We start from the raw sequence: 27721 nt of genomic DNA, 5'->3' as shown, positions 1-27721 counted from the left end.
CCCAGCCGTCCCGGAAGGTCTGGGAGCCAGGCTTTGGGGTGAGGAAGGGGGGTGGATTCACAGTGTGGGCCGGGCAGCGGCCCCTGTGCACATGCCGCACGTGGGGAGGTGAAGTCCGGGGGCCCTGCTCTGCCCCACCACACAGTCCCAGAACCAACTCCCCGGTGACAAGACCTGGAGGGGGAAGAGAGGTGGCCATGAGTGGAGGAGCAGGGCTGGGGGGACCAGGGAGTCTCGGGGGAGGGAGGAGAAGGGAAGAAGCCACAGGGCCCCCCGTCAACAGGCTCCGGGCTGCCTAGCGCGGCGAGCTCACTGTCAGGGGACCCAAGGCCTGCAGGAAGCCACCGCCTGGGACCCTTTCCACCCCAGGCCTCTGGGGCCAGCACTTACCAAAAAACTAACAGAACTGGCGGTACTTCCATCCTTGCTGGGCGCTATCGGAGGAGGGGTACCAGCGTACCTGCAAGGGAAGCCGACCTCATGAGCCACAGGGCACCCTCTGCTCTCAGCACCAGCATCTCTCCTGTGGTGCTGGTTATCACTGACCACCTGGCAAAGCTGGGGTCAGTCACCTCTAAGAGCCAGTCCCCTCCTCCTGATGACGGGAAAGCGCACCTGCCTGCCTCCCGCACGGCGGAGGCTCAGACAAGGTCCACCGAGCACAGTCACACACCAGGCTGCACCTGCCGGCAGCCGGGGGTCTCCGCGGCTGGGACTGATGGTGCCAACCACCTGCCCTGCCCCTTTACCGGGAGATCCACACTTCCCAGCATCATCAGGAAGAGAAGCCTGACACATTTTGTGCTGCTGCTTGGTGTACCAGTATCCTCACCCAGCCACAGGACAGAGATGGCTACGACGGGAAGGAAGCACATCAAAACCCAAAGTCAGGCCAGGTGCTAGTTGGTGGCTCTCGCCTGTCATCCTAGCTACTCAGGAGGCTGAGATCTGAGGTTTATGGTTCAAAGACAGCCAGGGCAGAAAGTCCGTGAGACTCTGATCTCCAAGTAACCACCAGAAAACCAGAAGTGTTTGAGCTATGGCTCAAAGTGGTAGATTACCAGCATTGAGCAAAAGAGCTTAGGGACAGTTTCCAGGCCCCGAGTTCAAGACCCACCACTGACCAAAAACAAGCAGCCAACTCAAGTAATACTTAGCCAGATGACCAGCTCCTACTTGGACCTGTCATAAGGAAAACAGCAGGCCAGGTGCCCACAGACACGTGAGCAAAGGCACCCACCCGAGAAGATGCCGCCGGCAGCAAGCAAACTGCCTTGCTGCCCTGCTGGGAAATGGGCCAGACACCCCAGCAGATCTACATTACTACACGGCGAGCTGTCCTAAGACTGCAGCTACATGGACTGTGCATAGCAATTACAAAAGACTCACGCCTATGGACTTCCTTACGTACCTACTTCCAAATACCTTCCAAGACGGTGCCGGCAGTGGGGTTTGAACTGACGACCTTGAGCTCTTGCCTGTTTTTTTTTTTTTTTTGCTTAAGATCGGTACTTTACCACTTGGGCAACCTGTGCTTCAGGTTTTCTGCTGGCTCACTGGAGGTAAGAGTCTCATGGATTTTCCTGCCTGGGCTGGTTTCCTCAGACCTCAGCATCAGGCTCAGGCCATCATCTTTCCATGCCAAACCCCACAGCGCCAATGCCTCTGCCATCCACACCTGCTCTCGGCCTCACCCCCTAGGAAGGCTGAACAGGATGGCTTTGTGACATGGCAGAGCAAGAGGGATTCAGGCCCTTCCTTGCCTACAGGCCGGGGCCCTGTGGAGGTCTTGCGCAGACTAGGTTACAGGTAGGGGAAGGGCACACAGTTGAGTGGGTAAAATGGGATAGAAAGGGCTGGGGATATGGCCTAGTGGCAAGAGTGCTCGCCTCGTATACAGGAGGTCCTAGGTTCAATTCCCCAGTACCACATATACAGAAAATGGACAGAAGTGGCGCTGTGGCTCAAGTGGCAGAGTGCTAGCCTTGAGCAAAAACAAGCCAGGGACAGTGCTCAGGCCCCAAACCCAGTCCAAACCCAGGACTGGCCAAAAAAACAAAACAAAACAAAACAAATGGGATAGAAAAAGCGGGTATTGATTCTCATCCTCTCCACTTTTAGCTGCTACGTTTTCTCAGGGTCACTGCCTGCTTCTGTTTTCACAATGGTTGCCTGGGCTCACAACAATCCACTCAGACTTGGGATCTGGTATCTACCCTTTATTTTTTATTTTTTTGCCAGACCTGGGACCTGAACTCGGGGCCTGGGCACTGTCCATGAGCTTCTTTTGCTCAAGGCTTGCACTCTACCACTTGAACCACTGTGTTACTTCGAGCTTTTTCTGTGTATGTGGTACTGAGGAATGGAACCCAGGGCTTCATGCATGCTAGGCAAGCACTCTACCACTACCCATTCCCAGCCCTGTCAACCTTTTATTGAGCCACTCCTAGCCTCCATCTCTGAGGCAGTGCTGTCATGAGGTGAAGAAGAGAGAGGAGGCTACTGGAAGAACAGAAATAAAAAATATATATATTAAGCCAGGTGCCAGTGGCTCACGCCTATAATCCTTGCTACTTAGGAAGCTGAGATCCGAGGATCGTCGTTCAAAGCCAGCCTGGACAGGAAAGTCCATGAAACGTTTTACAATTTCTTGGTATTGGTACAAATAGCCTTTATCAGTTGCAACAGTAAACGAAGGGAGGAAATTTGTCCACTATCCATCATGGGCAGCAGCTGCAGACCAAGTAAGTCACCACCTCGTGAGAGACTCCACAAGACACTTTTCTCCAATTAATCACCAAAAAGCTGGAAATGGAGCTGTGCCTCAGGTGGTAGAGCAACAGCCTTAAATGGAAAGGCTCAGGGACAGCACCCAGGTCCTTCCTGTGTTCACGCCCCAGGACTGGAACCAAAGAAATTAAAATGGAAAGAAAGAAGGGGAGCGGCGTGAGAGGCGGGCTGTGATTCTACCCACTGCTTCCCAGGCCCCCCCCCCACCCCCCATGGGTAAGAGCAGCTCTACAGACCTGCTCGGGGCAGACACGGAGGCTCCCCTGGCCTCGCTCCTGTCACAAAACCTGGTTTCTGCTCCTCCCTACCTTCAGATGACTACCCCAGCTGTCTGCCATGCTCGGCTGGGGATGCACCAAGTTTAACCACAATCCTGCTCAGCATATTCCAAAGTTGCCACAGGGAGAATTCTCTGTAGGAGAGCAGTCTCCTAAGGTGGTGACTTCTAAACCAGAATTTCCTACCTTGACTAGGAGCAAACCTTGATCTCACTGAGCCCTTCAGTGGGTGTGAAAATGGGTGTGCACACTCAGCAGTCCTTAGGGCCTCCCCTGGCCCCCAGCTTCAGCTTCCACTTTCTGAGAACGCTCTCCCTTCTTTCCTTCCTACTGCCCACACCCACAGGCAGACAGGCACTGTCTTAAAACCACTTGCCTGATCAGGGGCTGGGGTGTGATCAAGACACCCCCGAGCGTCCCTCCTAAGGCTACCTAGGACTATCCTGTCCACACTCCTGGTGGTGGCCTATTGTAGCTACTATGAGGTTGCCGCCCCTCACCCCTGCCCCTCACCCCCACCCCGCAAACAAAGAGATGGGCCCTCCTGCGTGGCACATCACAGGGTCTGCACTAACAAGGTCAGATTGAAAGCAAACCCTACATGGCCCGGCCTCCTGGTGCTCCTCTGTCCAGCAATGTCCAGACTTCATGGAAACCAGAACAAACACCAATGAGCTGCTCCGGCATCCAGATGCAGTTCTAGCCTCACATCAAACTCACAACCGCCCTGAGGCACAGAGATCTTTAAAACCTTGAGGAAGCCGGGCACAGGTGACTCACACCTGTCATCCTGGCTATTCAGGAGACTGAGATCTGAGGATCGTGGTTCAAAGCAAGCCGGGGTAGGAAAGTCCATGAGACTCATCTCCAATTAATCACCAGAAAACCGGAAGCAAGAGCTGTGGCTCAAATGGCTGAGCGCTAGCCTTGAGCCAAAAGAGCTCAGGGACAGCGCCTAGGCTCTGAGTTGAACAACAACAACAAAGTCCATGCAGGCCGGAAGTGAGAGAGGCAGGTGGTCAGGCTCAAGATGAGATTCAAACTGTGGTCCTGTAGCCACAGGCAGAGCGGAACACAGGGTAGCCCGGGCCCGCGGCGTCCCAGGAGGCCGGGCACAGCCGGGCCCGGGCTGCCACAGCCTTCTCCTGTGCTGCTTCCACGTGTTCCCCACCAGACCCTAAGCCCTAACAGCCGGACCCCGTGGCTCTCTGGGCCTGGGCAGTTCTGTTGCAGCCCTGCAGACACAAGTGGCCCGCAGCCCCGTAGGTGTGTGAAGCCTAGCCAGCTAAGCGCCCTCCCCCTCCTCCGCCGCAGTGGCTTACCTGCGCATGGAGGGCAGCGGTGGCAGCAGGGTAGGTGAACGCCGAGTGTGAGATGGCCGGGGTCAGCTCTGTGGTGTACAAAGGGTAAGGAGCCCAGGCCTCTGAGGAGGCGGGGATCAAAGCAGCCCCCATCAGGTCATCTACAACAGGAGACAATGGCCTCCACCGTCAAGACACTGCTCTCCCCCCCCACACCCCCACCCCCACACCACTGCCCTCCAACAACAGAGAAGGGGACACGGCACACCGGACGAGTCCTACACCCCAGAGACTAGACCCTGCCCTCGCGGAGGACCTCAAAACTAAGGAAGGAAGCGAGGGGGACGTGTACTGGCACGGCGAATGTCCTAGCTGCTTCTAGACGCTCCGACGCAGGCCTCCGCCCAGCTCAAGCATGGGAAATCAGAGAACACCTCATGGAAAGTTGGGCGACTCTGACAGTTCAGGAGCTCAGTCCCTTTGGGGTTCAGCAAGGGGATGAATAAGGAGGAGGCCAGGAAGGCTGAGACAGGTGGCTATGAAACTCCCGGCATTCCCTCTCACCTGAAAAGGGGCACACAGACAAGACTGACGCCCTCAACAACAATTTGAACGTCTCTACACGCAAATCACCAGGCCCTGCCAGCTTGGGCCAACCAAAGGAGCAGAAAGAAGGCGGCTCAGAGTGCCACTCACAGGGGTCCCGGGCGATGAAATGTGCTCCTAGGGCAGGGTGAACGTTGGCAGGATTTGGTGTCGCCATTAGCTTGCTCTTGGCCATCTTGGTGTTGGCTTTGGCAAACTCTAGCCTCAGGGTCTGTGAGTTCTCAGGATCAAAGCGAATACCCTACATAAGTTGTGAGAGAGAGACAGACAGACTTACTTCACAGGACCCACACTGTCGGCTGCCACAGAGGCAGAGAGTCCGGATTAAAGCTCACCTGAAAGACTTGTGCACTCGAGCGCTAGGCAGTGGGAATGCTGCTGGAAGCTTGTAATGGGATTTACCACACACTGTGCAACCAAGGGCGCTTGCTGTGGCATGGCTGGGAAAGCAAGTCCACGGGCAGACCTTTGCTTTGGGTGTGGAAGGGGGAAGAATTGTGGAAGAGAGGACAGGGACGGTCGGAGAAATATCCCTCCGTGGTCTACTTACATTCAGTGCATTCTTAGCTGCTTCAGCTCCTGCCCGGCTGTCAAAGATCACAAAACCAACAGGCTAATGGGAAAAAGAGAGAACACGCTTTCTTGCATTTCTCCCAACGTCCCATCCCACCTCCAACACAAAACAAGCAAGCGAAAAAAGGGACCACAAAAGAGACAGTGAGATCTGAGGCCTGAGGCTTGAACTCAGGGCCTGAGATGCTGTCCCCAAAGAGCTTTCTCTCTCAAGGTTAGCATTCTACCACTTGAGACACAGAGTAGCTTCTTGGATATAAGAGGCTCAGGAACTTTGAGCCGCAGGCTTTAGATCTCAGCTTCTTGAATAGCTAGGATTACAGGAGTGAGCCACCCGAACTTGGTTCTGAGACTCTTATCTCCAATTAACCACCAAAAAGCTGAAGAAGCTGGGCCGGGGTGGGTCACGCCTATAACCCTAGCTATTCAGGAGGTTGAGATCTGAGGTTCCAGGTTCTAAGTCAGTCCTGGCAGGAAAGTCTGCCTCTTATCTCCAATAAACCACCAGAAAAAAATGTAACTGGAGCTGAAGCTCAAAATGGTGGAGTGCTAAATTTGAGTGAAAAGGCTCAGGAGCTGGGTGCCAGTGGTTCACAGCTGTAATCCTAGCTATTCAGGAAGCTAAACAATCTGAGGATCTTAATTTGAAGCCAGCCTGGACAGGAAAAGTCTGTGAGACTCTCATCTCCAATAAACTACCAGAAAAGGCTAGAAGTGGTGCTGTGGCTCAAATGGTAGAGTGCTAGCACTGAGCTCAAGAGCTCAAGGACAGCGCCCAGGCCCAGAGTTCAAGCCCAATGCTGGATAAAAGGAGAGAGAGAGAGAGAGAGAGATACACAAACACATCACAGGCTGGCCAGCTCAGTGGTACAGCACTTGCCTAGCATGTGTAAGCTCTTAGGCTTGATCCCCAGTACCACAAAACCAACAGACTATAAACTATCACCTAACTAGAAACAGTGTTTGTCCTGCTGATGAGAAGACAATGGAGAAGCGCAAACCTCTTGCCTATACCTTCCTAAGGTGCAAACAGAAGGCTTATACGTGCCACACTCAAAGCCCGGCCTCCCTCCTCCCTCCTCAGTCCCGGGACTATGGAGTGGGAACTAATGCCAACACAGCCTGTTCCCCCTCTCACTGCACTGAACACCCCTCTCGCAGTGGATTTCTTTGTAAATGCATACGGTTGGCACTGCATACTTCTACAAGCTCACCAGCCCAGACCCTGCAAGGCCCCTGAAGCCTCTGACCCTGGCCTCCTGCACCAGGGGTCAGAGCTCAGCTACCAACTCTGGTTCTCAGGCTGAGGGGGAGAGGCAGAGGGCAGATGGCTTTCCCGAATCCTCAGTGACCAACAGCTGGACAGGGAGGAAGAGGAGGAGAGACCTAGAAGCCCTCCTGCCTTCAGTCCAAGACAGAATAGGACAAGAGGCGCCTCCATGTGAGGGAAAGGCAACGGCCTCAGTTCCACACACAGCAGCCAGCCTGGGCTGGAAGCAAGAAAACCTAGAAGAGAAATTACCTGTCTGGAGGTGAGCTTGATCAGAGACCCTTCGTATCCCTGCGGAGAGAGGGGGCCGTCACGGGGGGAGAAGGTCAGAGGCTTTGATGGTGCTAACCCAAGCCCAACTCTCTCCCCAGAGTTCCCTGAATCCTCTCCCCCCCTTCTCCCCCTACAGAAGAGACCCACTCTGATCCCCACACACATCACGCTCCCAGTGCCTGCGTTGTGAATCACATGGTCTGGCGCACGGGGTGGTGTGATGTGGGCACTCTTGTGTTTTTCACAGACATGTGATAAGCGCGTGGGCCTTACCTTTTAACTTTTCTCCTCTCTCAAGTGGAAAAGACTACACTGAATTGCCAAGACTCCTCATACTGCAAAGTCTCAAGATCAAAGGGCTACAGATATGGCTCAAGTGGTAGAGCGCCTGCCTAGCAAGGGTAAGGCTCAGAGTTCAACTGTACAGCTGAGGACTCAGAGGCCCAAAAGGGCTAAGCGAGTGGCGGAGGACAAGTGAATTTAGCAGAACCAGACAGAGCGAGGTGAGTGGCACTCTGACACTTGCCGCATCTTCCCGCGGCCCAGCACAGACCACAGATTCATCCCTTATGCTCCTCTCTGATCTGACTCACCTTGAACGGCCGGAAAAGCAGGTAGAGTTCTCTGGGCTTAATGTCCACGGGGAGGCCACTGACGAACAGTGTCCGGACCTGGGGACAGAGACCAGAGTGGTCAGGGTCAGGCTGCACAGGAAGGACAGGGACAGGTGCTCTTCCTCTAGTCTGGGAACTAGAGTGTTCAAGCTTCAGGAGGAATTCAGTACTTCCTGGGTCCCCTCTAGACAGAGGCAAATTAACATTCACAATGTCAAAGATTTGCATTTGTCAAAGCCCTTTCTGTGTACCTTCCCTTTTTTGCGGGGGTGGGGGGGGTGAGATGCTGGTACTGGGGCTTGAACTCAGGACCCGGGCGCTGTTCTTTAGCTTTCCCGCTCAAGGCTGACACTATATGACTTGAGTCACAGCTCTGCTTCCAGCTTTTTAGTAGTTACATGGAGGTAAGAGTCTCACAGACTTTCCTGCCCAGGATGGCTTTGAATCTCAATCCTCAGCTCTCAGCCTGTGAGGAGCTAGGATTAGAGGTGTGAGCCACCCGTGTGCGGCTTACCTTCCTTTTCTAAGCCATACTGGAGGTGTCCCTCAGCAAGCAGCTACAACCTAAGGCCCTCAGACAGACTGACGGCAGCAGAGGCAAGGCATAAGAGCCCTGGTGGCTACGCGCACCTGCCTTTCCTGTATGTGATTCACCAAGCAGGTGAGGCAGGCGATGCGAAAAGTTATGATCACATGTTGATGGGGAAGCCAAGTCTAAACACCAGCTGTGCATTCTGGGACTGGATCCAAACCCAACCACATGAGCCACAGGTGAGGTCCCAAGTCAGACCTGCAGCTGCTACAACTGCCCACTCCATCTTTTTCTTCTTTCAGTTAATTCATTCTGGCATAATAATACAAGTTTTACAATTTTATTTCCTATGGCAGATCATTCTACCAGTTATTTTGTATTCAAAGCTCTAAATTCTTTTTAATGCACCAAATGTTTTTTTGCCAGTCCTGGGGCTTGAACTCAGGGCCTGAGCACTGTCCCTGGCTTCTTTTTGCTCAAGGCTAGCACTCTACCACTTGAGCCACAGCGCCACTTCTGGCCTTTTCTATATATGTGGTGCTGAGGAATCGAACTCAGGGCTTCATGTATACGAGGTGAGCACTTTACCACTAGGCCATATTCCCAGCCCCTAAATATTTTGTTGTTGTTGTTTTGGTTTGGTTTGGTTTTTTGCCAGTCCTGGGGCTTGAACTCTGGACCGAGGTGCTATCTCTGAGCTTCTTTTGCTCAAGGCAAAAAAAAAAAATGCTACTTCCGTTTTTTTTTTAGTAGTTTATTGGAGATGAGAGTCTCACGGACTTTCCTCCTGGGCTGGCTTTGAACTGCGTATCTTCAGATCTCAGCCTCCTGAGTAGCTAGGATGACAGGCGTGAGCCACCAGCACCCAGCACTATATATAGCTCAGGCTGACCTCAAACTCTCATACTCCTCCAGTATTAGAATTATAGGCATGAGCCCCCCCACCCCCAACATACCCGGCTTATGCTACCCTGTAAAGATGTTGCAGCCAGATACTAAGCTCTCCCAGACCTTGCCATAGCACTGATGGGATGGAGGTTTTCTAGTCTAGAGCCATTAAAAACACATCTTGAAACCATGGCTTTCTGAATAATGAAAAACCTGGATGCACAGCTCTTCCTTGTAACCCCCCATTACTGTTTTGAAAGTCCCCAGTGCTGATTTAAGAAATATACACACCTGACCCCATCCTGAGGCCACACCTGAGAGAGCAGGTATTTGCTCACCATGAGCCATATTCCCTTTCCCAGAGGGACCGAATTACACGCTCCACATTCTACTGATGGCCACTGACCCCAGAATTTCGAATAGTGCCAGGCAAAGTTATACCCAACACATAAGCACATCTCAACAGAGCCAGGCAATCAGAGGAAACCAGCCGGGTGGCTGCTGGCTGCTTCGTCACCACCCCACCCACAGGAGGGACACCCAGCCCAGGGAAGGACAAACTTTCCTCCCAGGAGGTTTTTCCCAGCACAGCCGGTAGGATCCGGTCACTCAGGATGCTTTTTCTCAGCAGACATGCCTGGTTACCAGGCTCAGCTCCCAGCCTGGGCAGAGGCTCTGTGCCCCCCTGTGCACCCCCTCGTGCAAGTGCCCCCTTTCCCTGCAGAACCTAGGGGAAGCAAAGAGCTGAGACTCCAAGGTGGGCTACACTGTGACGGGACTTCCTGACACAGCGCCTTCTCCCTCCCGGCCCCTCAGCCCCTTAGCACAAAGCATGTATGAGAAAATAACCCACCCAAGGACACAGCTGGTCTTTCTCTTTTGTCAGAACTGGGGTTTAAACTCACAGGCAAGTCCTCTACCGCTTGAGCCACGTCTCCAGTCTTTTTTCTTTTAGATAGGTTTTGCACTTTTGCCCAGGGCTGACCTTGGACCTCTCCCAAGGAGCTGAGATTACAGGCATGAACCATCACTCCCAGCTTTGTGTGTGTATGTCACTAACGGGGCTTGAACTCAGAGCCTCTTGCTTATTATTAGCTTTTTCACTCAAGATTGGTGCTCTACCACTTGAGCCAGAACAACTCCACCTCCAGCTTTTTTGCTGGTGACCTGAAGATAACAGTCTCTTGGTTGTCTGCTTAAGCTGCTTTTAAACTTCAGTCCTCTCAGATCTGTCCCCAAAGTAGCTAGGATTACAAGCGTGAGCCCCCAGTTCTGGCCTCCAGAGTGTTTTTGAGATGGTCTCAGTAACATTTTTGCCAAGATTTGTCTGCTAATCTCTGCCTCCCAAATAATTGAGATTAAAGGCAGTACCACCACACCCAACCCACACACAGTCGGTATCTGTGTGTGCTGACACGTGTTTGCATGCACGTGTGCGGGTGTGTGCTGGTCCTGGGCTTGAATTCAGAGCCTGAGCACTATCCCTGAGCTACTTTTGCTCAAGGCTAGTGCTCCAGCACTAGAGCCACAGCTCCAACTTCTGGCTTTTCCTGAGCAGTTTATTAGAGAGAAAAGTCTCATTTTCTGCCTGGGCTGGCTTTGAACTGTGATCCTCAGGTCTCAGCCTCCTGAGTAGCTAGGATTAGAGATGTGAACCACCAGCACCTGGCTACACCTTGTTATTTTACAGGCAGGAGGTCTCCCTACTACACATCTAGTCTGGCAGAGATGAGATGTGCCTTTGAGCACAGTTCTTCTACTTCCCTCCTTTTAGGATGGTTTGGGTCAAGGACCCAGAGCCAGAGCAGCTCCACAGAGCCCTCTACCTCGGCCCTCCCCACGGCCCCCAGGCTAATTTTAAGCCCTTGCTCAGATGGTTCCTTTCTGGCCAGACCTCCCCAGAGGCCCTTTAAATAGCAAGTTCTCAGCACAGAGTTCCCTGCTTTGGGGGGGTGGGGTGGGGGGAGGAATCTTTTTCTCATCTCCAGCTCAGATTGTTTCCAGCTTTCTCCCTGGACCCCATGATTCTTTTCCTCTGGTTTCTATCCTACAGGTTCTGCAGTACCCAAAAGGCTATGCCACAGCTCCTGCCTTTCAGGAAACAAGGCAGTCCCGGCTTAGGGGATGTGCTCCTATCAACCAGGCCCCAAAGCCCATGTGGAAGCCCAACCTGGAAGGCCAAGCCACAGAATTTTGGCCTGAATATTCTCCTTGATTCTTACTTCACTCTAGCCACCCCAGGAGATGACAGCCCCCGGCTATCTCCTTTGTCTAGCTTGGGACGCTGAGGTCCAGAAAGGCCTGGTAACTCGCCAAAAGCATGCCGCTTCATTCACCGAGGGGCAGAGCTGGGTGAAGCCCAAAATACCTTGACTGAGTCCATGCAATCCACCTGAGCAGCCACATTAGCCCACAGCTCAGTGAAGGATGATCACACATCACTTCAATATATGTGCACTTATCTGGCTTGTGGCACTTGAATGTTGAGAGCAGAAAAAAGCAAAACCTTTCCCAGTACACCTAAGTGTGAGGATCATGAGACTTCATGCTAGCCTGGGCTACACAGCAAGATTGTCTCAAAACAAGGAAGTCAGGTGCTGGTCACTCATGCCTATCTAGCTACTCAGCAGGCTGAGATCTGAGGATCATGCTTCCAAGCCAGCCCAACCAGAAAAGCCCGTGAGACTCTTATCTCCAATGAACCACCAAAAAAAAAAAACATTTTTAAAAGATGGATTGGAGGTGTTGATCAAGTGATAGAGCAGGCTTTCACTACAGTCTGTACCCCAGCCTGGAGAAAGCCACTTCTTCCTGAATCTGTTCATCTATCTACCTGTCTTACACAGCCACCATCTACCTCCAAGATGGAGGGCTCATTTCACCCACCACATACAGAAGGCTCAACAAAATGTATGTGTCCATTCAGGCTCCTATAATCATTTACTTACCCTCGCTTGTACCATGAGCCACTCATTCATAAAGGCTTCCAGGTAAGCCTGGGAATGCAGGTGGCTTCTGTTCCCTCTTCCACAGGGGAGGTAGATAATGTCCCAGGTTAAAAGCATCAAGGGAACAGTACTGGTGACTCAAGCTTATAATCCTAGGTACTCAGGAGGCTGAGATCTGAGGATCACTGCTCAAAGCTAGCCTAGGCAGGAAAGTTTGAGAGACTCTTATCTCCAATTAACCACCAGAAGACAAGAAATGGAGCTGTGGTTTGGTTCACTAGCCTTGGGCTTAGGAACTGAAACACAGCATCCAGACCCTGAGTTCAAGCCCCATGACTGAAAGACAAAACAAACAAAAAACCCAAGGAGATCATTTAGTTCAAACTATTCACTTTACAGATGATGGGGAAACTGAGGCTACAGAGAAAGGGCCACCAGAAGCTGAGGACATACAGTTATTTCTTCAAGGCCTGACCAACCAGACACTGCCTCCAACAGGCTTGGGCCGTTCCTCCTACAGAACGGTGCCAGCCTCGGGGCAGCCAGGCCCACCATGGAGGATGGATGCAGACCAGGATTCAGGCAATGCTAGCACAGCTAGGCGATGCCAACAAGGAAGAGCTCTGCCAAAGGATTCACGCCCTGCCTAGTCCACAAGCTAAGCACAAGAAACTGAAACATGAAATAAATGCTTTAAAAACATTTGAAGGGCTGGGGATATGGCCTAGTGGCAAGAGTGCTGGCCTTGTATACATGAGGCCCTGGGTTCAATTTCCCAGCACCACATATACAGAAAATGGCCAGAAGTGGCGCTGTGGCTCAAGTGGTAGAGTGCTAGCCTTGAGCAAAAAGAAGCCAGGGACAGTGCCCAGGCCCTGACTGAGTCCAAGGCCCAGGACTGGCCAAAAAAAAAAAAAAAAAAAAAAAAAAAAAATTTGAAGAAGCCAGGCACCAATAGCTCACACATACAACCCTGGCTACTCAGGAGGCTGAGATCTGAAGATCATGGCTCAAAACCAGCCTAGGCAGGAAAGTCCATGAGGCTCTGATCTCCACTTAAGCCACCAGAAAGTCATAAGTGGAGCTGTGGCTCAAGCGGTAGAGTGCTAGCCCTGAACAGAAAAGCTCAGGGAGCAGAGTGCTGATGGATAACACTTATAATCCTAGCTACTCAGGAGGCTGCGATCTAAGGATCGAGGTTCGAAGCCAGCCAGGGCAGGAAAGGCTGTGAGACTCTTTTATCTCCAATTAACCACTCAAAAACCAGAAGTGGAGTGTGGCTCAAAGTGGTAGAGCACTAGGCTTGAACAAGAGAGCTCAGGGACAGTGACTAGGCCCTAAGTTCAAACCCCAAGACTGGCATACACACACACAAAATTACTCAAAGACAGCTAAAGAAATGGCCACACAGGGCTGGGAATATGTCAAGAGAGCTTGCCTCATATACATGAAGCCCTGGGTTCGATTCCCCAGCACCATATACATAGGAAACAGCCAGAAGTGGCGCTGTGGTTCAAGTGGCAAAGTGCTAGCCTTGAGCAAAAAAAAAGAAGCCAGGGACAGTGCTCAGGCCCTGAGTCCACGGCCCAGGACTGGCAAAAAAAAAAGAAAGAAAAATGGCCACACAAACCTCACAGGCTGCTCAACAGTACCAAACCTATTTCCTTGCTTCCTTCTTTTTCCACATACACATATCCATGCCTTTACAGAAAGCACCCACAGAACTCCAGGGCGCTCTCCTGCCTGTCCCAAACGTAAGGACAGTGCAAGCAAAGGGGGAGGGGGCGCAGGAAGATGCACTTCAATTCAACACAGACCAGGACTGGCCAGGGTTGTGTTGCCGTACCGGCCACCGCAGACACGGCTGGACATCCTCTGTGACAGCCAGCACCAGGCCTGCTGAGGGGAACTGGCCAGCTTCTGCCACCATGTCCTTCCTCTCTGGCTCTGGGCCTCCCTCTAGGCAGTGGGGCAGGGGCAAGGTGCAGTCCAGCCCTGGCTGCTGGGTCCACCCAGGCAGCAGCTTGTTGGCTGGCTTCCTGGGGCCATCCAGGTCTTCGCTGTCCCTCAAGGACAACAGCCTGGGTACATTAGGCTCTTTCTGTCCAGACAGTACTGAGCCCCAACAACCTCCTAACTCCTCACTCAACTCTAGGAGAAACCCTCAGCCTCACTCCCAACATGGGGTTCCCCAGGGTGTGTGAGGGGCACAGGCAGGACCAGTCCTTTATCTCCAGCCCTGTCCCGAAGGCGCCCTCTGAGGTATAAATTTCCCCTTCTGGTAACAAGGGGCTTTAAAGGAACCTTTTTGTTTTTCCTTTCCTTTTAAGTGAAGTTTTTCACTTTGTATCCCACACTGGCCTGGAACTATATAGTCCAAACTGCCCTCAAACTCTCCCATCCTTAAAAGGAACTTCTTGGCCACCCTATCTAATCCTGAGAGATGGGGGAGGGGGGGCAGTAAACAGGCTCCCAAACCACTGGTTCTTTCTTCAGGTAGTATCAGCTACAGGCCGACATCCAGGTGTTCCTACTTCCTGCACAGCCTCTCCTGCCACAGGTTAGGTTCATTTTCTAGAACACAGGAAGAATGGCAGCCCATCCACATCTAAACGTCAGCAAAATTCTTCCTTCGGACAAACTACCATTTGTGGAAAGCCCTGCAGAAAAGATGATACTGAACAAGCTTTTCAGGAATGTGCTAGTAGCCCCCCCCCCCCAATGAAACAGACTACTAGCACAAATTCAGGCTTGTGTGGAACAGCCTTCCAAGCAGGCCTCTTGCTTTTTTTGGGGGGGGAGGGGAGCGGTGAGGGTCAGTCGTGGGGCTTGAACTCAGGGCGTAGGCACTGTCCCAGACCTTTTTGCTCAAGGCTAGTGCTCTACCACTTTGAGCCACACTTCTGGTTTACTGGTGGTTAATTGGAGATAAGCATCTCACAGACTTTCTTGCCCCCGCTGGCTTCAAACTGTGATCCTCAGATCCCAGCATCGAGAGTAGCTAGGATTACAGGCATGAGCCACCAGCACCCAGCTTTCTGCCTTTTTTTTTTTGGTGGTGCTAGTCCTAGCACTTGAACTCAGGGCCTAGGTGCTGTCCGAAAGCTTTTTTGCTCAAAGCTTAGCACTCTACCACTGACACCATAGCTCCACTTTCAGCTTTCTAGTAATTAATTGGAGATAAGAGTATCTAGAAGCTGGGCACGTGCAGCTCACACTTGTAATCCTAGTTACTCAAGGAGGAAGAGATTTGAGGGGTCACAATTCAAAGCCAGCCTGGGGCAGGAATATTCCTGAGACTCTTATCTCCAATCAACCACCAGATTGGAAGTGATGCGGTAGCTACAAGTGGTAGAGCACTAACCTTGAGCAAAAAAAGCAAAGAGATAGCATCCGGGGCCTCGAGTTCAAACCTCACAACCGATGGTGGTGGGGGAGAGGAGGAGTCTCACGGACTTAAGTAGTGCCCAGACTGGCTAGGAACAGCCATCCTCAGATGTCAGTCTCCTGAGTATGATTACAGGGATGAGCCACCGGTGCCCAGATAGACTCAGCTTTTTCTATCAGCTAGAGTAAGACACCTTTCTTGGCCCTGAGCACCTCAAAGCAGGCCTGTCATTCAAGGAACAAACAAGGCCAGAATCATGAAGGGCAGCTGCTCCATGCACCCTCCCACCCCCACCCAGGAACACACACAGGACCCCAGAAGAGCAGGGGGAGAACCGTACTACTCCGGAAAGCAGTTGGGCAAACCTCTGTAAGAGAAAACCTGGCTGTGGGCCACAAGGTCTGCACTCAATCACTCAGAGACAGCAGGCACCCAGCTGCTGGACCGGCCTGGCTCCACCTCTCCCCAACCTTTCACTTCCAAAAGACCTCTTTTCTACCCAGCACCATCACCAAGGAGCTGAGAGGACAGGTTCTCCACAAACACAAGATTTTACTAGCAATGGAAAGAAAGGGCAAACAATCTAAAACCTGCACTGCACCCATGGCCATTAAATCCCCTTATCTTTGAAGGACAACTACAGCCTTCAAATATCCAGCCTTACGACTGCATAGACAGAGCTTTAGGCCCAGGGGACCACCTCGAAAAGGACAGATCTTTCTCTACCATGAGACCCAGAGGTTAAGTCCTCACACTGGCACCAAACAAAAAAAAAGGGGGGGAGGGAGAAAGAAAAAGTTTGTTTGCAGTACTAGGTAGGGATGAAACCCAGAACCAATGCATGCTATGCATGCTCTCTATCTACCACAGATCTGCATTTTTAGCCCTGGTGGCAATCTTTCCACATGTCTAAAAGTAGAACTGGAACTCCATCCATGTTCACGTTAACCGCTTGCTGGGGTCCAGCCTCCTCAGTGCTGGGAGTGAGCCCTCCCAGTCATCTGAATGGAAATCGCTTCTTGGAAGGGGGTGGGGAGAGCAGGGAAATGCAAACGGGGACAAACAAGACTCTTATGAGCCCCTCCCACATCCTTCCCCGGCTCCCAGCCCTCAGCTGCAACCCAAATACATACCGAAGATTTGAGCTGGAAGAAACCTTATTTTTTAGATGAGAAAGCAAGGGCCCAGGAGTCCAGTGCGCTGTTTGCGGTCACTGCCCATGCACGGAACAGCTTCAGCATCCCCAGGTGCCTGGCTAACGAATGCTCTTCCGCAGATCTTCACCCCACCTCAACCTGCACCCGGTGGGATCAGCCTCAGGCATCAGCCTTTAGCTTTTGAGCAGGGGCAAGCAGAGCAATGGGGTGGCAGAGGTCCCGCTAGATAGTGCTGTGCTTAGTCCTAATCAGAACTGTTCATAAAGAGATGAGGGGCTGGGAATAGGGCCTAGTGGCAAGAGTGTTCGCCTTGTATACTTGAAGCCCTGGGTTCAATTCCTCAGCACCACATATATAGAAAAGGCCAGAAGTGGCACTGGGGCCTTGAGCAAAAAGAAGCCAGGGACAGTGCTCAGGCCCTGAGTCCAAGGCCCAGGACTGGCCAAAAAAAAAAAAAAAGACTATAACATAAAGAGATGAAAAGCCAGGCGCCAGTGGCTCACACCCATAATCCTAGCTACTCAAGAGGCTGAGATCTGAGGATCATGGTTCAAAGCCAGCCGGAGCAGAAAGTCCAGGAGACTTACCTCCAATAAACTACCCCCAACATGCCAGATGTGGAGATGTGGCTCAAGTGACAGAACACTAGCCTTGAGCAAAAGAAGCTCCATGACAGTGCCTGGCTCTGAGTTCAAGCCCCAGGTCAGCACCCCACCCCCACCCCCCAAAAAAGGAGAGGAGAGGAGGGAGGGGAGAAGGGAGGGGGAGAGAAGAGCAACTACAAACTTAAACTGGGAAGGACTACCAAGAAGCCAGGGTTAGGGCTGGGAGTGTGGCTTAGTGGTAGAGCGCTTGCCTAGCATGCATGAAGCCCTGGGTTCAATTCCTCAGTACCATATAAGCAGAAAAAGCCAGAAGTGGCGCTGTGGCTCAAGAAGTAGCTAGCCCTTGAGCAAAAAGAAGCTCAGGGACAGTGCCCAGGCCCTGAGTTCAAGGCCCAGGACTGGAAAAAAAAAATTGCTACACATCTCAGGGCCTCCTTCTGCACAGAGCACCGACTAGACTTCTAGCAGCCGCAGAAGAGGCACTGGGGCAGAAGAGGCACTGGGAGGTAGGGGTAGGACCTGGGCCTTGAAGGATGGAAGCGGGATCCCTGCTGGGCCAGTGCCTGGGTTGCCACACCTTGATCTCCGTGGCCAGGGTTTTACTTTGGTGTGTGGGGTAGAGAGGGGGTTCTGCCTGGGCTCTTCTCGTGGGCTTGGCACAGCAGGTTGCTCTACCCCTCCCACGGGGAAAGAAGGCCCTGAGTGGGGCCACTTGACGTGAGATGGATGGAATGTAGCCACAGAGCCCGCAGACCCAGGACTTATAAGGCACTGATCGAGGACCCAGGGAAAGAGCAAGTAGCTGGCAGCCAGGCAGTGGATGCGAACCTGAATGTGTACACACTCGAATTCTGGCATCGTTCAGTGCCTCCCAGGACCATCCTGATCTCTTCCCAGCAGCCCCCAGCCTGCCAACACCTAACCAACTAGATCAAATGTCCCAGTCTGTCCTCGAGTTCTGCCTGCCCTGCCAACTTCAGCCCCAAATCACCTCTGGCTGTGAGGCTCTAGTCTGGGTCACACTTTGTAGTGTCACCCTATTGCCTGACAGTCCTTTTGGTGTAACGGGGAGAACAGGTAGGGGGGAAATAACCAGCTCAGGAATTAGATGCCTGGCTGACCAGTAGTGGAGCTAAAGAAGCCCAACCAACTTGTTGGAGCCAGGCACCTGTGGCTGAAGCCTACAATCCCAGCTACTCAGGAGGCTAGGATCAGATCAGATCACAGCTCAACTCCAAATCAGGCAGAAAAGTCGCCATGAGACTTTTTTTTTTCCCAGTCCTGGGCCTTGAACTCAGGGCCTGAGCACTGTCCCTGGCTTCTTTTTGCTCAAGGCTAGCACTCTGCCACTCGAGCCACAGCGCCCCTTCTGGCCATTTTCTATATATGTGGTGCTGGGGAATCAAACCCAGGACTTCATGTATACTAGGCAAACACTCTTGCCAGTAGGCCATATTACCAGCCTGCTGTGAGACTCTTATCTCCAATAAACCACTTAAAAACTGAAGTGGCACTGTGGCTCAAGTGATAGAACACTAGCCTTGAGCACAAAAAGGCATCCAGGCCCTGAGTCCAAGCCCCAGGACTGGCCAAAAAAAAAAAAAAAAAGGAGCAACTTGTTCAGAAAGCTTGGGGCTTTCCCCCCATAGATTGTAAGATATCTTGGACACCTGATTGTGTGCAGGGATGGAGAGGCTGCGATTGGGGTGATAATATGCTCTCTAACAGGAGAGGGTAGCAGGGCTGGCCACACATAAAGAACTAAGTAGGGGGCTGGGGATATAGCCTAGTGGCAAGAGTGCCTGCCTCGGATACACGAGGCCCTAGGTTCGATTCCCCAGCACCACATATACAGAAAACGGCCAGAAGCGGCGCTGTGGCTCAAGTGGCAGAGTGCTAGCCTTGAGCGGGAAGAAGCCAGGGACAGTGCTCAGGCCCTGAGTCCAAGGCCCAGGACTGGCCAAAAAAAAAAAAAAAAAAAGAACTAAGTAGGAAGTTTCCAGACCTCTTTCCCCAAGCTACTCCTCCTTCTAGGAACAGAAGCCTTCCTACCTTGTGAATACACTTAGTCACCTCACTTAGAGGACTAAACCAATAGCAAAAGACCCAATGCCATTACAGGCCGGCAAGAGATGGGACCCGGCCCGCTAAGACAGATCTACCACCTGCCTATGTGCCTGAAAAGAACTGTAATGGCCACCACCACCATACACCCCCTCACAAGAGAATCTAGAGTCAAGGTTTGGGGCTATAGGAATCTTGCCCCCTCCTGCACCTCAGAATCCATACAACCAGCCTTTAGAACACACGATGCTACGCCAGCCGGAGCACACAATGTTGAGCTTCCACAGCTATGAGGACAGTAAAGCCTGACCAGAGTGACGTTTGCCAGTTGGGCCAGCAGTTCAGTCATTGGGAGAGATGAAGCTGCTTCCTCGTCCTCCGTTCGGGACTCTCCAGGGCCCAGTGGAGTAAAGTGGCTCAAGGATCAGGAGGGCAAAGGCTCAGCACCCTCAGTACACACTGTACTGTCATGTACAGGGCTCACCAACCCGAGGCGGCCAGCACACCCAAACACTGAATGCACTTCAGAAGCTAGCTCTCTCTGGGATGAACGAGACAGGATACCCACAAGTGGGGAAGAAGGGGATTAGGAGACCCAAGAGAATACATCCAGAGTGACAGGCAAGCACCATCTCTTGAGTTAAAACAACTGGTAATGATGGTTCACAACTGTGATCCTAACTATTTAGGGAAAGGGAGATGGGGAGGATCACAGTTCAAAGCCAGCCTGGGCAAAAAGTTCTCAGAACCTCCTATCAATCAATATCTGGGAATGGTGTGGTAAAAGCCTGTCATTCAAGCTATGAAGGAGTCGTTAAAACAGGAGGACCATGGTGCAAGCCAACCCAGGAATAAACTCAAAACCCTATCCCCAAGCTGGACACCGGTGGCTCACACTTGTAATCCTAGCTACTAGGGAGGCTAAGATCTAAGATTTGTAGTTCAAAACCAACCCAGGCAAGAAAATCCACGAGACTCTTATCTCCAATTAACCACTAGAAAGAAAACGGGATGTATCACTGTGACTCTAAGTGGTAGAGCTCTGGCCTTGAGCAAAAGAGCTCAGGGACAGTGCCCAGGCCCAGAGTTCAAGCCCCACGACCGACAAAAATTTTTAAAAAGTAAAGGGATTGCTTTTTTTACATTACACAATATCTGACACAAAAACTGGGCAGGTAGGATTGTTATTAGTAATACACTCTCTCCTATCAGTCAGTTGCTCAAGTATACACAAAAAAAAAAACCCAGAGTGCCCAGAAACCTCGTTTTCCTCATACTCAAAAAAGCACCAAGGACACTGCAGCACCTCACTAATGCTTTCCACGTAAGAAAAAAGGGGAGGTGCCCAAGTGACACACAAACCCTGGGATTCCTTCACACTCGCAGAGACCAAACCTGGTCATTTCTACTTGCACAGGTGTAATAACCTGTTGACCCCCAATCGGGGAAGCCCGACTGCGGGGAGCCCCCAGCGGGGGCTAATCGCTATCTCCCAGGGTACCTAAGGCCTGGTTGCTTCCTGACATCCCTCTAAGAACACATTTACTTGGCCCAACTACACTGGGGAAAAACGGTAACACCTTCGATCAAATTGTAGGTCCTGGGCTGGGAATATGGCCTAGTGGTAATGTGCTCGCCTTATATACATGAAGCCCTGGGTTTGATTCCTCAGCACCACATATTTTAAAAAAGCCAGAAGTGGTGCTTCTGGCTAGGTCCTTAGCTGCCATTAGCCTCTGCCTTTCTGTAGCTTGCCATTAATCCAGCTGGCATATAACTTCTTTAACTCTAGACCCCAGAATCCGAATATCACACCCCTACCATTTACGGATGTCCCCAACTAAAAATTACTGTAGAAATGGGCATAATGACACACACCTTGTAGTCTCAGATCTCAAGAAGCTAAAGCAGGAGAATCAGAAGTTTTAGGCCAACCTGGGCTTGTGAGACCCTATCTTAAAAATAAGCATTACTACTGGACTTATGCCTGTAATCCTCCTAGCTAACCTGGAGGCTGAGATTTGAGGATTGTGGTTCAAAGCCGTACTAGGCAGGAAAGTCCATGAGATCTTTACCTCCAAATCAGAAGGGGCACCACTGTGGCTCAAAGTGGTAGAGTGTGAGACTTGAGCAAAAGAACTCAGGCCCTGAGTTTAAATCCTATGACCAAAAACAAAACAAAACAAAACCCAGCATTTCTAGCCAGGCACTAGTGGCTCACGCCTGTAATCCTAGCTACTCAAGAGGCTGAGATCTGAGGATCTCAGTTCCCAGTCAGCGCAGGCAAGAAAGTACATGAGACTCCTATTTCCAATTAACCGCCAGAAAAGTGGAAGTGGAGCTATGACTCAAAGTGGTACAGTGCTAACCTTCAGCAAAAAAGCTCAGGAACAGTGCCAGCCCCTGAGTTCAAGCCCCACCAAAAACAACACAAAACAAAACATCATTCCTGTTGGGGCTGGGGAGGTAGCTCAGTAGAGGGTCATTTGCCTACCACAGGAGATCAGGAGATGCCTTGGGTTCAATCTCCAGTACCCTACCCCTACCCCCACAAAATACTACAGGCAGATGTGCAAGCTCACCAAATTAAACGTATGAAGTAGTCACAGCTTTGTGTATATTGTACTCCAATACAGGAGTTTGAAAAAATTACTACATGGATTACCTGACTTATATAACTGTCGCCCCTCTATACATCACCTTTATAATAACAATAAAAACTTTAAAAAAATTACGCTATGGCTATGAGAATGGCTCAAGTGGTAGAGCACCTGCCCAGTAAATAAATGCAAAGCCCTGCGTTAAATCCTAGGATGGTTTTTGTTGTTTTATTTTTTTGCCAGTCCTGGGGCTTGAACCCAGGGCCTAAGCACTGTCCCTGGCTTCTTCATGCTCAAGGCTAGCATTCTACCACTTGAGCCACAGCACCACTTTCGATGTATGAGGTGCTGAGGAATTGAACCCCGGGAGGGCTTCATGTATACCAGGTGAGCACTTTACCACTAGGCCATATTCCCAGCCCTGGTTTTTTTGTTGTTGTTAAAAAAAAAATTACTTAGTATTACTTTGTATGGTGGAAGTGCGGGTCTCCATTTTTATTTATTATTTTGCGGTCCTGAAGCTTGAAATCAGGGCCTGGGTGATGTCCCTAAGCTTTTGTGCTCAAGGCTAGCACTCTTATCATTTGAATCACAGCTCCACTTCTGGCTTTTTTGTAGTTAATTGGAGATAAGAGTCTCACAGAGCAGTGCGCAGGTGGCTGTTGCTGGTAATCCTACCTACTCAGGAGGCTGAGATTTAAGGATCTCGATTCAAAACCAGCATGGTCAGGAAAGTCCATGAGACTCTTATTGCCAATTAGCCACCAGAAAACAAGAGTAGAGCTGTGGCTCAAAGTGGCAGAGCACTAGCTTTGAGCAAAAGAGCTCAGGACAGGGCCCAAATCCTGAGCTCGAGCCCCACGACCAACAAAAAAAAAAGTTTCAAGGACTTTCTTGCACTTCGATCCTCAGACCTCAGCCTTCCGAGTAGCTAGGATTACATATGTGAGCCACTGGTACCTGCCAGTAAGGTCTCCATTTATGTATTGTAAGGTTTTTTTGTGTGAGTGTGTGCCAGTCCTGGGGGCTTGAACTCTGGGCTTGGGCACTGTCCCTGAGCTCCTTTTTGCTCAAGGCTAACGCTTTATCACTAGAGCCTCAGGGTCCCTTCCAGCTTTTCCTGAGATTTAATTGGCGTTAAGAGTCTCCAAGGGCTGGCTCTGAACTGCAGCCCTCAGACTTCAGCCTCCTGAGTAGGCAGGATTAGAGGCATGAGCCACCAGGGCCCCCCTAAGTCTCCATTTTAAATATAAAAACCCACAAGGTCCACATGGTGGGCAGACCTATAATCCCAGCACCTGGGAAACTGAAGCAGGAGGATCTTGAGTCTGAGTCCAGCCTGTACCACATAGTGTAAACCTATCTCTAAGAAATACATTCACACATACATACACACAAACACATATATGTGCTTCCCTCCAGAGATACTGTGACTACATAGCTATCCCTAGGATGGTCCAGGCTTGCTGGGCTTCAGCAGTACCAACATCAGCCTGCGTGAGGTACTGTAGCTCCAGGAAGACCCACCTGGGGGGGAAGGAGACACGCAGCTCCTTCCTCGCTTTAGTTCCCAGCTGCCCTCCTTAGCTTTCAAAGCTTTTAACACATTTTACCAAGTGGGAAGAAAAATGTCTATCCTCTCCTCACCCCCCACATCATCTCACTGTCTTCACGATGCTGCAATACAGCAAACTCCTGGTAGTTAGCCCAAATGGGCCGTAAGGTTCCTCTTGTCTGTGTACAACACAAGCTGGCCTCAAACTCTTGATCCTCTTGCCTCTCAGCCTCCGCAGTCCCCCCACTTTTTTACATGCCGCCTTCTTGCCATGCCTATAACCACCCTAAAGTCTAACAACCTCCTGTTTACCCACCATCTCACAAAGGGAGGGCACCTGTATGTAACCTCTCCGTGGGCACCATGGCGCCAAGTAGTGGCACCCTTTGTTTTACCTCGCCCTTGGATTTATTGAACACACTACCACCTCCTGGCAAGTCCGCCTTCCTTCCCAGCCCTTTTACCTGTGTTCCTAATGTAGAAAAAAGGAGCCCGATGTTTAGGGTATGGGTCCTGCCCTATGGTAGGGGAGGCAAGAGAGGAAAGTTGAGACCATTGAAGAGAAGCAGCCACTCCCCGGTCCTCCTCAGCCCTATGAAAACACACCCCCTTCTCCTCGGATACAGAACTTTCAGAAACTGATGCATTAGGATGAGCAGTCACTTCCTTGGTTTTCTAGGTTTGCTCCCAGCCAATCTTTACGGTTGATTGGAAAGAGACAGCGTGGACCACCAGCAATGGCGCTAAACAACCACAAATATTCAAAAGAATATTCATTCCTGTAATCCTAGCTACTCAGGAGGCTAAGGTCTGAGGATTGTGGTTCAAAGCCAGCCTAGGCAGTAAAGCCCATGAGACACATCTCAATTAACCAGCAGAAAACTGGAAACGGAGCTGAAAGTGATAGAATGCTAGCCTTAAGAGAAAGAGCTCAGGGACAATGCCCAGGTCCCAAGTTGAAGCCCCACGACCAGCAAGAAAAATTTAAGCAAATAATTCTCTGGATAATGACTTTCAGAGATTGAGGAGCTTACTGCCTGCTGGTGCATCTTAAAAGGCAGAGAGACAAGTCTTTCACCATAATGACATGACACCCCCAGCAGAGTTAACAGCCCACTGTTCGGAAAGCTGATGGGGAGAAGAGCCCACACTTGCTCTCACAGGGCCAGAGCAGACAACAGGCACCAGGAGATCCCCAGGTTCTCTTTAAGATGTCTGCTAAATGCAAGCCAGAGCCCCTCTCCAAGTCCTACTCTCACGGACTGCTAACTGTGGCATTGCCCACCCTGACATTTCTTTTTCTTTTCCCTTGTGCTGGTCCTGGGGCTTGAACGCAAGGCTTGGGCACTGTTCCTAAGCTTTTCTGCTCCAGGTTACCAACCACTTTACCACTTGAGCCACAGCTCCACTTGCAGCTAATTGGAGGTAAGAGTCTAACAGGCTTTCCTGACTAGGCTGGTTTGGAACCATGATCCTCAGATCTCAGCATGAGCCCTAAGTGCCCAGCTACTTTTGAAGGATCCTTTCCTCTCTCCCAAAAGGGCAATTAACAATTTTATTTATAGTGGCCAAAACCTAAGATGCTTCTTTCCCCCTAACTTTAGTGTGGCCACATGGGGTAGCTCTGAGGGTTGGATCAGCTGAGCCACAGGCTTTCCTTTAGGGGGATGTCCTTGTTCAGGCCAACCTTTTAAGTGAAAGTGGGGTTTGGTGTCCTCACCTGACTCCCACAGGAGGCACTGCCCTCCTCCAATTGCCACCCAAAGAATGGTAAGGCAGGCACAGTCCAAACACACCAGCCACCCTGCCACTTCCCCAGAGAGACAGGTCCCCCAAAGCCAAGCGCCAGCAGATATCAGGGCAACAGGAGGACAAAACCTATGGGACCTAAAACAACACAGCCGCTAATGACAGGTGTCAAGCCCTTCCTCTCCACCATCAGAATGACAAGCTATGTAGACTTCCCTTCTTCCTTCCCCCCAAACCAGAAATCCAGACTTAAGTCTGGAGTTTTAAGATGCCCTGTCATTGGTGGACCAGGGCTTGCGGCAGGCCTCTGAATTGCTAAGAGTAAGAGCTGGTGTGCTGAATTCAGACCAGCAGAGGGTCTCTGTTCCATTCCCTAGCAACCCCAATTAACACCGGGAGAGGCTAGTCACCAGCCCCCACCAGGGGGCTCTGCGGTTTCTCCCCAGGCCGAGGGGAAGGATTAGCAGATTGGATAACCGGCCTTCGGTTTCCTGGGCAAGAACGTGCCAGGGAGGGACAGGAAGGGGTCCCTCGGCCCAGGAGTGACACAGCAGAGGCCAGAGGCGCCTCCGGGACCTGAACAAGTCGGTCTATGCAGTTCTCTGGGCCTGCCTAACTCCAATTCGCTGCAGGCTTTTATTTAGTTTTGGTCTGCGAGGGGCCTCGAACTCGGCACCCGACGCTTTTGCTCACTGACTGGCGGCTCCAACTACACCTCTAGGAGTTAAAGGCTTTGATCCGCCACCTCGCACCCTCCAGGGTTCGGTTCTCCCCACCACCCCATTCACAGCCCAGGCTGCTGGCGACTCCAGGAAGCGGTTCCCTACACCTCCTGTTAATTGAGCACATAGAACGAGGCCTTACATCACCCGTCCTCGGCAGGATCGAACCCAGGCAGGCTTTCAGGGGTCCTGGTTTAGTTCCCAGGGCAAAAACTGGAGCCAGGGGACGGAGAACCTGAGGTGTCTTTCTCCCGTCTCCTTCCGAACTAGAGGCAACTTGTGTGCTCACCACGGCCAGACTTCAAGCTCCGGGGTGGTCAAGAGAAGCCGTCCACCCCCCCCCACCCACCCCCGAGGTGCAGGCTGGCCGGCCCGGGCCTCCAAGGTCACCGGGGTGGGGGGCCGAGGTGGGGAGGCCGGAGAGCGAGGACCGCGCCCCGGCTGGGCGGCAGCACGAGGGTCCCGGCGCGAGGGCGTCTCCGGCGCGGCGTGGGGAGCCCACCTCGGGGCGCACGCACGCACGCACGCACGCACGGACGGACGGACGGACGGACGGACGGGAGGGCGCGGAGCCCACGCCAGCCCCGCGGGGCAGCCCGGGCCGCCTGCCGGGCACGCGCTGCTCCTCCCCGGGGGCGAAGGGCAGCGGCGGCCGCCGCGGCGGCGAGGAGGGGAGGGGAGGGGAGGGGGAGGGCGGCCCGCCCCGGGCTCGCGCGTGCGGCCCGGGGTGAAGGCGGGGAACGCGGGGACCCCACACGCCCACCCACCTCGGCGTGCGGCACGTCGGCGGACACCCCGCCAGCTCCCGGGGCTGCAGACCCACCTCCTCCTCCAGGCTGCCGCCGGGGCCGGTGCCGGAGCCGGGGCCGGAGCCCGCCGCGGGGCCGAGCTCGCCGTCTGGCTTCAGGCCGCCGCTCATGGTGAGTGCGGGCGGAGGGCGGCGGGGAGGGGCGCGCGGGGCGAGCGAGCGAGCGCGCGCCGGCCGGCCGGGGGGTGAGGGGGGGGTGGAGGGCGGAGGAGGGGGTGGCCGTGAAGGAGGGAGGGAGGGAGGGAGGGAGGGGGGGTCACCTCAAGTTTGGCGGGGTGCGCAGGGGGTGGGGAAGGTGCTGGAAACGCGAGCGGAGCCCGAGCGGCCGCCGCCTCCGCCTTTTCACTGCGACCCGCGAGTGCGGCGGCGGCGGCGGGGGTGGGGGAGGGGGCGGGGAGGGGAGGGGGGCACGGGGGGAGGGGGCGGAACCGGCCTCAGCTGGGCCCGGACAGCCCCGCCCCGCGCCCTCCCCGGGGCCCCGCGCAGCCAATCCGCGGCCGCCCACCGCGGGACTCGCCGGGGCGGGGGCGGGGGCGGGGGCCGGGGCGCGCCGGCCGGCCGGGCCCCTCTCCTCCCCTCCCTCCCCCTCCCCCCACCCCTTCCCCCTCCCTCCCGCCGGTCCCCCCCCCCCCAGTTCTACCCCCTCCGTCTCTTCTCGGCCACCACTTTTTAAACTTTGATGAACTCGTCCCGCGAACTTTCTTAAAGGAGCCGCCGCCGCCGCGCCGGCCCTGCCCACGGCGGGGAGCTGCAAGCGGGGTGCCAGGCACGCGGCTGCTCCGCGCCCGGGTCCCGACCCCGACCCCGGCCCCGGCCCCGGCCCGCCCCGCACACCCCCACCGCGAGCGGCCCGGGCAGGCGAGGCGTCGGGAACGGGGCTTCCCCCCCACCCCCCGCCGCCGCCGGATCGGAAATCCTGGAGTCCTCGGCGCCACCCCGGCGTCCCCTCCCGGTTCCTCGCCGGCCGGCAGTCAGCGCGCGCGGCCCCCGAAGCCGGGGC

General features: G+C 53.1%; 1 protein-coding gene across 2 annotated transcripts; it reads right to left on the bottom strand.

The window, feature by feature from the left end:
- Nucleotides 1–107: 107 nt before the first annotated feature.
- On the bottom strand, nt 108–26872 carry Rbpms2 (RNA binding protein, mRNA processing factor 2). 2 transcript variants are annotated; one of them, XM_048332250.1, is made up of 8 exons: nt 26737–26872; nt 7685–7762; nt 7071–7109; nt 5526–5588; nt 5066–5216; nt 4391–4530; nt 391–460; nt 108–174 (listed from the first exon to the last, which is right to left on the bottom strand). In XM_048332250.1, the coding sequence occupies exons 1-7, from the start codon at nt 26830–26832 to the stop codon at nt 398–400; spliced, it is 630 nt and encodes a 209-aa protein (XP_048188207.1). In that variant the 5' UTR covers nt 26833–26872; the 3' UTR covers nt 108–174; nt 391–397. The 2 variants fall into 2 exon arrangements, with proteins under 2 accessions (XP_048188207.1, XP_048188206.1); XM_048332249.1 differs by lacking the exon at nt 26737–26872 and adding an exon at nt 12074–12285.
- Between the last annotated feature and the right edge of the window lie 849 nt (nt 26873–27721).

This window comes from Perognathus longimembris, chromosome 23 (assembly GCF_023159225.1).
Source record: "Perognathus longimembris pacificus isolate PPM17 chromosome 23, ASM2315922v1, whole genome shotgun sequence".
NCBI lineage: Eukaryota > Metazoa > Chordata > Mammalia > Rodentia > Heteromyidae > Perognathus > Perognathus longimembris.
This window is presented reverse-complemented; position numbering and strand designations above follow the sequence as displayed.